At 43.1% G+C, this 10,296-nt stretch overlaps 1 protein-coding gene across 2 annotated transcripts in view; it reads left to right on the forward strand.

Moving 5' to 3' along the window:
• cabp1b (calcium binding protein 1b) overlaps positions 1 to 6,876 on the forward strand; it is a 12,390-nt gene extending 5,514 nt beyond the window's left edge. The window contains exons 2-8 of one of the 2 annotated variants that reach the window (XM_060050052.1): positions 657 to 833; positions 3,113 to 3,143; positions 3,261 to 3,404; positions 4,206 to 4,315; positions 4,649 to 4,723; positions 5,010 to 5,082; positions 5,650 to 6,876. In XM_060050052.1, the coding sequence (XP_059906035.1) occupies positions 657 to 833; positions 3,113 to 3,143; positions 3,261 to 3,404; positions 4,206 to 4,315; positions 4,649 to 4,723; positions 5,010 to 5,082; positions 5,650 to 5,675 (636 nt within the window). In that variant the 3' untranslated portion in view covers positions 5,676 to 6,876. The remainder of the gene's footprint in view (positions 1 to 656; positions 834 to 3,112; positions 3,144 to 3,260; positions 3,405 to 4,205; positions 4,316 to 4,648; positions 4,724 to 5,009; positions 5,083 to 5,649) is intronic. The other variant, XM_060050053.1, reaches the window with a different exon arrangement.
• Positions 6,877 to 10,296: the final 3,420 nt, after the last annotated feature.

The following is a 10,296-nucleotide window of genomic DNA, read 5'->3' on the forward strand; positions in this document are numbered from 1 at the left end:
CGTGTTTCATCTCGTATATTTAATAGGACACGTAGTGCGTCATCGAACCCTTGCTAATACGCTACTAACACGTCCTTGTTTGTATTCGTTCATGAGACCTTCTGATGTCACATTGCTACTCCAAACTAATTCCCGGCTTCGGTTGCCCTAGCGATTGATTTTTCCTTAAGTTTCCTCATTGCCGTCCTGTTTTGTCTGACTCTAAGACTGCGTTGTCCAAAAAAAACCCCACAACTTAGCGACACGTCAACGTCACGATCAACGTCCTGACGCTCAACCCACGGACCCACGGGCCCAGGATCGACCTCCAGAGTTCTCTTCTGTGGCCCTTTGAGGGCCGGCTACAGTTATAACCCCCCCTGGACACATGACTACCGCCTGCACTAGAACAATACGCTCCCCTTCGCCCAGACGACCTCGCTACTCATTACAGCCGTACCCCGGGACATGACACTGACATGTCCGTCCCCCCCCCCCCCCCCTGACCCCAGGACAGCCCCCGCTGTCCCGACTCCACTCTCTCTTGTCGTGTCCTCACCGTGACTCCCTGCTGTCAACAACCAGAGTCATGGTGTTTCTACCACTGTTTCTGCCCCCTCTCCTTCCTCCGCTCTACCCCTACTCTACTCCCCCCCCCCCTACCATGGCCCCCCCAGGACCCGAAGAAGAGCTACAAAGCAGTGAGGAGTGAAGAGGGAGGAGGAGGAGGAGGAGGAGGGGGGTCCAATCTAGAGCCTCTAATGGCGTTGGCCCAGAACGGAGCCACCATGCACACCGTTCTGGGGCCCGCCTGCATCTTCCTGCGCAAGGGCTTCGCTGAGAACCGGCAGGCTGTACGTAAGTCCTGATGGTCACGTGCATTGGATTGTGCACGCAGAGTTCATGCAACGTGCATGCAACGCGCATGCAACGTGCATGCAACGCGCATGCAACATGCAAGCATGACCAGGCGAGGGGTGCAGACGCTCCCTCTGATACGACGCCTTGTTTTGATGGATGGATGAAGGAGCCGATTTGACTTTGAGGCGCTGTGCTCAGGGTGGCTGAGAGACCGCTGATAAGGAGTCAGTGTGGAACGTTATTTTGGTTTGATGACTGAGGTAAAGTATGTTTGAAAGTGAGTGTGTGTATGTGTGTGTGTGTGTGTGTGCGTGTGTGTGTCTGTTTGTGTGTATGTGTGTGCTGATGGGTAAATATGTGCAAGGTTGTGTGTAACAGAGAATGTGCGTGTGTGTGTGAGTGTGTCTGTGTGTGCGTGTGTGTGTGTGTATTTGTGTGTGTGTATGTTTGTGTGTGTGCGTTTTGTGTGTTCCCAAAGTTCTTCACCTCCAGACCCAAAAGACAAATCAACATTTATAAACTACTGATTAAAAAACACCACAAACCATTAATTTAAATTGTATAGGTGATGCAGTGTAATATAATGTTTTTCACCAGCGCATTGCGAACTTGTGCTATGACGACTTAGAAGCAGCAACACCTTATGACAGTACATAGGGTATTGCTGCAGTACACACCCTATGACAGCTGGACGCCGGCGAGTTCAAGTGTAAAAAGTACACAGTACAACGGAAACAGAAATCACAGCAATATTACAATTTGCTGATTCTATTGAAAAGTTGCCACCACCTCATAAAATATGTACGTAACATTATTTAACACTTTTAAATAGACAAATATGGTGTACTGGCCTTTCTATTTCTCACCCCTTTCTCTTCTCCATTGCTCACCCCATCCCTTCGTCTCTCTGCGTTAAACCCCAGCCACAAGCAGCATTATGATTCATGTTTACTGACATCAAAATTGAAAGTCTGAGAGTCATCCCAACAGCAGTTTGAAGCACCTTATTTTATTTTTTTGAGGATATTAAACAGATTTTCACGCTCTGAAACAGCAATGTGACGCCGGTAACTGTAGACGTGATCCCCAGTATGAATGCTGTGTGTCTAGTGCTGTATACCTGCCCAGGAGAAGGACGTGAGTCCGGGCGGGCTCTGTGTAGGCATGGGGCGTGGTTTTAATAACATGTGTCCGTCCAGATTGTGCCCAAATGGCCCAATCAGGCCATTTGTAGTTAATCCGTAAGGCGTGCAATCCGATCAGAATGCACGCCTTACTTGCATTTGAATTTTGGTCTAGCCCATCATATCACAATGAGTGCAGGATCGGACCCGGAACAGTTCATACCTGAGAGTGAATGTCCTGGTGTGATTGGAGGCTAAAAGTCAAATTCAAACAACAAGTGAAACCGCCATAAGCATGACTGAGATGTGACCACGGTTGCGATGCCTTTGTCAATGTAATGATCAGCAAGGATATTTTTTTTTATTTTTGGTTTGTTTTTACATTTTCTTCCTCATGTTTGTGATCCACTCGATATGTCAACTACTGTATGCTAGCTAGCAACACACTAGTCACCAACTAACAGATACACCCTACAAGCAATTCCAATGAAACACAAACTGACTTATATGACTCGCCTTCTCTCCCTATTTCCCTTTAAAAATCTTGTCATTGCTCGCTACTGAGAAGATGTGTTTGCACTTCCCCAAATAAAACAAGTTGAGGCCTCGCATCTGCATTTCAATGGGCTTGGGGGAAGCCCATGTAATAAACTCTTCTTTAGCTTTTGGTTTCGACTTCCCGATCGAAAGTGGGGGAATCATAGAAGTCACACTCAATGTTACCTCAACCAGAGAGAGCAAGCATGTTTTCAGGCCTCAGTTCTCAAGAAGAAGAGGGGGGGGGGCATGTGGCATATGGTAAATGACCGCATCATTGCATTAGTAGGCACTCATATGCATATCTTTTGGTGTTTTTATAAATAAATCCAGGTATGGAACATAGTGTGAAAAGTAGTTCACCTTGAGAATATGACCACAATAAATATTCTAATAAATGTAATTTTGCATCAAAATATTTTTTCCAGTGCATAATGTGTCCAGCATTAGTTACGCTGTTATTTTTTTGTTCTGGTACATTCCTCTCCTTTTCGTCCTCTTACCACACTCCAAAACCTAATGTCTCACATCATGATAACAATAAAAGTAATAATTCCCTCTATTGATCCCTCTTTGAGATGGTTGTCCACTAACCGTGTGATCCTCCACAGGACAGAGAGCTGAGACCAGAGGAGATGGATGGTAGGCTGAACCAAAATACCACAGCTCCCCGTCCAGTTGGGTGACCAAGCATCACCCGACCCAGTGGTTTGCTGTCGGACGTGGTCTGACCTCGCTGTGCCACTGTTCCCTTCACAGAGTTACGCGAGGCCTTCAAGGAGTTTGACAAGGACAAAGACGGCTTCATCGGCTGTAAGGACCTGGGGAACTGCATGCGCACCATGGGCTACATGCCCACCGAGATGGAGCTCATCGAACTGAGCCAGCAGATCAATATGAACCGTGAGTGTGTCCCAATCTGCACGTGTTTATGTGTGTTTCTGTGTGTGTGTGTGTGTCTGTGTGTTTGTATGGGTGTGCGTGTTTGTGTGTGCATGTGCGTGTGTGTTGGTGTGTATATTTGTGTATATGCGTGTGTGCGTATATGTGTGCGCCCGTGTTCATAACGGCATCATTGGTCTTGTGTTATTTAAGACTTTTTAATGGAATTTATTTCATTTAATTTTGAGCCATACGGAAGATGAATAAGAGATGCAAGTATTTTCTTTGGTTACAAGACTTAGCAGTATAAGAGACCAAAGTTGCATACAGCATCAAACTTAACCAGTGAAGTCATCCCAATTTGACCGTGTACTCCGGTGCACCAGAGAGCAGACATCCTCATTAATGTCACGAGCGACACATGCATCCATCCCAGTAGGAGTCCTTTATGAGAAGGCTCTCTTTGGGCCTTTCTATATACCAAGCACCCCGACTTTGGACTGGAGTACTCGGTTTGTCCGGAGTTGACACGTTTGAGGACGGGAGGAAGCAGTGCCGCTTGTTGTTGGGAAATGCATTCTTGGATTCTTTGCCGACACAAGTCACCTCCCGAGGCATCCTGGGTAGAATGGGCGGAGCTAATACATCCGGGGCATTTTGAATGTTATTAGTTAGATGCTGACTTTTGAATGGAACATGACTTGGGCCACGACTGATGGCGTTTCACAAGCAAAGACAAGATTCAAGAACACAAGTCTAGACGAGAACGAAAGGGAATCGAGAGGGCTATGGTTTCCTAAACTGCGTTTCTCTGCCATGTAGTGGGCGGTCACGTGGACTTTGAGGACTTTGTGGAGCTGATGGGCCCCAAGCTGCTGGCTGAGACGGCCGACATGATCGGGGTGAAGGAGCTCAGAGACGCCTTCAGGGAGGTGAGGGTCGGACAGGGCCGAGGCCCCGGAGCCATGTCCCCGTCAGACGGACTCGAGTCATGGTCTGAAGTCACGCTTTGAATGTCAAGGCTGTAATCCGTCTCATATGTAGATTTATTATATATTTAATATTATTCACATCCTTTGAGGTATTTTTTTGAGATTCATAAAGAGTATCTCAAAATTGCTGATATTATTTGGAATTGTTTTATTCTTGATATAGGTTTAGATTTGCCAGAAAATATAATACATTTTATCTTAATCTGGATCATGCATTTGATTTGAAGAAAAAGTGTGCCATTTTTTAAATGTATTATTCTTCTTCTTTGACAGTTCGACACAAATGGTGATGGCCAGATAAGCACAGCAGAGCTCAGAGAAGCCATGAAAAAACTGTTAGGTCAACAGGTGAGATATGAACAAATATTCACGTGCGGATAAACAGAAGGTAGTAGTGTAATAAATGTGTACAGAACTTGAAGCATCTTTACATCAGCTATTTTAAATATACCTAAGAGGAACAACAAGGAGCGACGGCACAGGGGGAATCGTGTGATTGGAATTGTGATTGGTTGAAGTGGAAGAAACCCCGCCCAGTCTCAGAGAATTAGATTTCTGCCATGAAACCAAAATCGAAATCCAGGATCCATGAATATCACTCTAACACATAACTGTCCCGTTGCTATGACGTCAGGTCGGCCACCGAGACCTGGAGGACATCCTTCGGGACATCGACCTGAACGGAGACGGACACGTTGACTTTGAAGGTGAGAGGGCGTGGCCTGTGGCCCGGTACCTGTAGAACATCCCGTTGTGTAAGACTGATCATTTAGCATTTTTGAATTTTTATTTCGTATATATATTTACGGGGTGAATTTATGCAGATAGTTTCAGTCTGTCAAGTTCTGTTCTTTCACGTACAAGCCCCAACACACACACATACACGCACCAACACACACACATACATTCGCACACACACACACACACATACACACTCACAAACCATGTGGAGGCCCAGCATGCGTCTGAGAGCATGGATTGGAGTGTGTATGTGTAAGAGATTATCTCCATACTAAAGGATTATGTCACCTCTCAGATTACCAACACACCACCCGATATAGATGTTAGTGCTCCCAATTCCTCACTGTGTGGAACCTAGAGCTTCATTCACATCTTAAAGGAATGCCAAAGTGGTTCATGTGTGATCCATTAGGTTAGCTGCTAACAAATGAGCAGAAATGCAATATTCACCATTTTATTCACTCTACATTAGGATATTATCTTTTTCCAATAATATTATTACATGTATGCTTTTGTTCGTTTATAAATCACAGAATTTGTGCGGATGATGTCCCGGTGAGTTGGAGCCTCGATGTAATACATGTTTGACACATGTATTATGCGTGTTACACGTATTACATATATGAAGAAGGCCTCTGGAAGAAGAAACCAGAGGAGAAAACATATCAATATACCCTGGCCTGGAACCACAACACTGAAGCACAAAAGGTCTGGCTGCGACGGGCAAGAGTAGCACTGCTTCATGTGACTACCTCTACTAAACTTATGCATCTTAAAAGACTTTCGTACGGCAGAATGCACTTTTATTGAGGAGGAGATGGATTTATATTGCTGTTTGTTGTCGTTAATCTGTGTAGACGGCAATATGTTGGTTTGACTTGACTAGCGGAATAGAAATTGCCATTATGTTGAGACGATGCAGCTCACTAGCATAACGTTATAGCTACACATGGGGTACGGGAATAGCCTTCTTTTTTTCATGTTGTTGGAAATATCGTGTTTTGTGCATTTCGTGTTCAATTTAATAATCTATATTTTAGCGACTATCAACCCTTTGAAAATAAAGAGCGGGGCTGTTTAAGATATTTAATGTAGCACTGATGCGCAACGTGTTATTGTCATTCCTACTGTGATATTCATGTCATTTTTGACAGATCTTCTTTGTGCGTATGATTCCTTAAAGCCATGTATGTATGTATGTGTATTGCTCTGTTTCGCTGGTTTTGTCACTGCATGAAAGGTGAAAAGGTATTTTTATGTTAACGTTTGTCTCTATTGAACTGTGATGGATGATGAGTATATGTTACATGAAACCTGAGATAGGCAATTATTTGTGCGAAGGACATATTATGAACATATTTTTGAGCAAAAAAAGAGGGTTCTGTTAAGTGTACTATATTTTGCTGTAAGTGTAAGCGTCTTATGGAAAATAGTGCTAGAATCGCTCATACAAAGCTCCGACATTGCCATGTTCATTAATTTATTTCTCCTTTGGATAATTGTTAATAGCCAGCTTTGAGAGCAAGTAGCAAGTCTTCAGCTTCCTTTAGGCATCTGTCCAAAATATATCGTCTTTACTACTCATGAAATGTTAGTCTATTGAATTCAATAGAAAAGGTCAGATGTCAAGGGAACCTTTTACCAAAGGGAGATGGTCCTCTCTGGTGAATCTACTTTAATTTCTTGAAACTATGCATGCAAGAGACAACTTCAAATTGTGACGATTCGAGACAATATGAAAATAAAGATTTTTATTTGAACCAAGCAGACAAACTTTTTCTCTGTCAGAAATGCTTGGGTGGCCATGATGAGAGGATGTAATGAGCTTAATAATAATGAGACTAAAGTGATAAACAAAAAGTTAACCTTGGCACTAGTCTTAAATTATGTCAGGTTTCCAATCTAACTGAAGTAGACCAGCGGTAACTTGAGCTGAATTCACTTATTATTATTTTTTAAACATATCTCTGATTTTGAGGAATGGGTGCATGAATGGGTGTATGAACGTGTGCATAAATGTATGTGTAAATAGGTTTATGAATGAGTTTATGATTGTTGTAATTAAGTCCAAGACCAGGGCTTAATTAATTAAATCCTGGTTTCCGAACCTCATGCTCAAAGAGGAAAGTCTAACTACTATACTATACAACAACCTGGTTTCCTTATTGCATTAATACTCGTCTCCTCTATGTAGTCTCTGGAGGAACATTAGTCTCCGAGTTCTTTAAAATGGTCCATGCCTTCTAGAGCAACATAGGTCACCAACCCTATGAGCCGCAACATCTGCTAGATTCGCCACTTGACATATTCTGCCTTTGGCCTCTGCCAGGGGTTTGTTCCAGTAGGGCAACTTTGACGAACAGAGAAATTAACCAGGAATGAATTTTACATTTATATGTTTTTGTTCTTCTGGGTGTCGCTAAATGTTGTACGTTCTGTTTTATTTTATACTGTGCTGTCCTCTTGGCTGGGTTAACCTTGCAGAATGGATTTTAAATATCAACGTGTTCTACCTGGGAAAATCATCAAATCAAAGTATAGTACTACTGGTAAAACACTTATTCTGAGCCTTACTACAAAAATATAGTCATTTTGAATGACTTTTCTATGAGTTGCTCTATATAAATTAACAAGAAGGAGAGGAGGAGGAGGAGGAAGCAAAGGACCTCCAAGTCTTGGTCCAGCACCAAGAACAGAGTTTGAGAAGAGGTGACCAAGCGTTTTTCTCTACCAGACAGCGGGGGGAAAGAGAGAGAGTGAGAGAAAGAGAGAGAGGGTGAGAGAGAGAGAGAAAGAGAAAGAGAAAGAGAAAGAGAGAGAGAGAGAGAGAGAGAGAGAGAGAGAGAGAGAGAGAGAGAGAGAGAGAGAGAGAGAGAGAGAGAGAGAGAAAGAGAGAGTTTGCTGACACACAGAAACTACAGATTCCCCCATAGATTTTGTGATGCAGTGCATTCTCTGAGGGGGCATCCTCTGCAACAGCTTCCTGTTTCCTCTCAGGTCAGTGCTTTGCTGAGCATGGAAAGCGGTGATCCCTAACGAAGGGCACACAAACAACAGTATTAACTCCCGTATAGACCGCTCACTTTATCACACATTTCCTGAGTTGTGAATTCTCCTGGATGAATGAACGTCTTCAGATTGACTTTTGATCATGTTTAGTGTTATGTTGGACAACTCACTTTGGCTAAACTAATGTATAAAATGGCACTCCGTCTTCCATCAGGGTGACATCAGTCACTGCCATCAAGAAGGCCTGCTGTCACAGTGCCTTTTGCTGTGACACATGATTAATAAAGGACGATCTTGGTCTACTGCTCATACTCTACTGGACTCTAGTGTGCAGTAGTAGGCAGTCAACCAGCTGGAAATTACATCTCTACAAATTAAATGTTAACCAATGTAGACACAATCCGTCAATTAGTAGTCCTTCCTGTAGCCTACATGTATTCCTACTTCTGGCCCACGTGTAGTTCTGAGAAGCGAGGGTACTAAAAGGCATTATGGTGACATAACAATGAATGGTTGTAATAATAATGAGATGCCCGCACACTTGGGATATACATATGGGAGATACACTGTATCTCCCATATGTTTAATGGTGTTGCAACGTTTCGACCCGGCTGGGTCTTCCTCAGGCAAAAACAATGTTATCCCTGCATGAGGAAGACCCTGCCGGGTCGAATCGTTGCAGCACCATTAAACATATGGGAGATACAGCAGAATTAGGTGCGGGCACCTAATTCTTTTAAGTTCTATCCAGCCCCTTTTGCCCTGCACCTCACTGGTGGGGATGTGCAATCTGCCTCTCCTGCGCTATGTAATAATAATAATAACTTTATTTATAAAGCACTGATTAGGAAGACTCCACAGCAGACAGGAAAATAATTAACAGAAGTATCACCAATAGCCTATTCTCAGTCACAATGTTTCATTATGGCCTCAAAATATTTATAGGCTGATTGATATGCAGCGCTACAACGCCATCTACAGACACACTAGAGAAACTACCAGAGAATAAAAAATAAATTCATCTTAGAACTTCACCTTAATTCACCTCACACCGTATTGGCTCAGGGGTTTTCCTTAAATCTAGGACTCTTCTCGGTAATGGTCTGGGGTCATTCAATTTGTATAGATTGTAGACCTAATACAGGTCAGTGTTTAGTAAGTAATACAATAGAGATAGTGTTTTGGTGCAGGTGTATATCGGTGACGGTGAGAAACTTAGCCCCAGTACAATAAATATTTTTCTAATACAGTTATAATGGCTGACCTTAGGAAGCCAGGCGCGCCAGGTATATTGAAGGTTCATAAACGTCCTCAGTCCAGAGAGCCAATATAATCTTCCTCCAACTGTTGGTTTGGCGAAGCCTTGTGGAGAGAAAAGTTAACGCAACGCCATCTTGTGACAGTGTACGTTTAAATTGAAGTGCAAGTCCGGCGAAAATTAACCACAGGTATTTTTCTGCATGAAAACAGAACAAATGAGCCGGCAAGACATTTTTTCCCATCGATCAACCAGTATAGCGCTTGCCCGGAGCAAATAAGAGCCTAAATGGCTAACGGTGCCAAAATCGAACCACTGATATTGCTCTATAATCGGAATAGCACCTGACGTAGAATGACTAGAGTCCTTATGCATAAAAAATCCTCTCGCAGTGTTTGGTTGAATATTAGTTGATTATAGTTTGTAAAATGTTTGGAATAGTTTGAAACTTTGAAAAAGTCCAAGACAACAACTTTCTCAGCAGTAGTGAAATGTCAAGGGGGATCTCACATGGAGCATACCCGGAAGGGACTACAGCATGGACATATTAAAGGATGGACCACAGACTGGAAAATGGCCGCCCATTCATTCCTATGGAAACTGCTCAGTGGCGCTGTCACGTTAAAATTGTACCGGGGGCGAAAATTGTACCGGCCTACGTCATCGTTTGTTTACATCCTGACAACCTGACAACCTGCCCGGCAACAGACGACGCGATGCAGAAAACATGTTTCCAAACGACGAAATAACATAATACAGATAGCGGATCGCTATCTGTATTATGATAGATAGCGATAACACTTGTTTTTACTTTATATTTGTATTGTATTTAATTGATTAATCGAAACAATAAAAAAAATTGCCCGCGAAACGGGCGATCGCGTCAAATGACGCGTCAAATCACGTAGGAAGG

The sequence above is a fragment of the Gadus macrocephalus genome, chromosome 4 (assembly GCF_031168955.1).
Source record: "Gadus macrocephalus chromosome 4, ASM3116895v1".
NCBI lineage: Eukaryota > Metazoa > Chordata > Actinopteri > Gadiformes > Gadidae > Gadus > Gadus macrocephalus.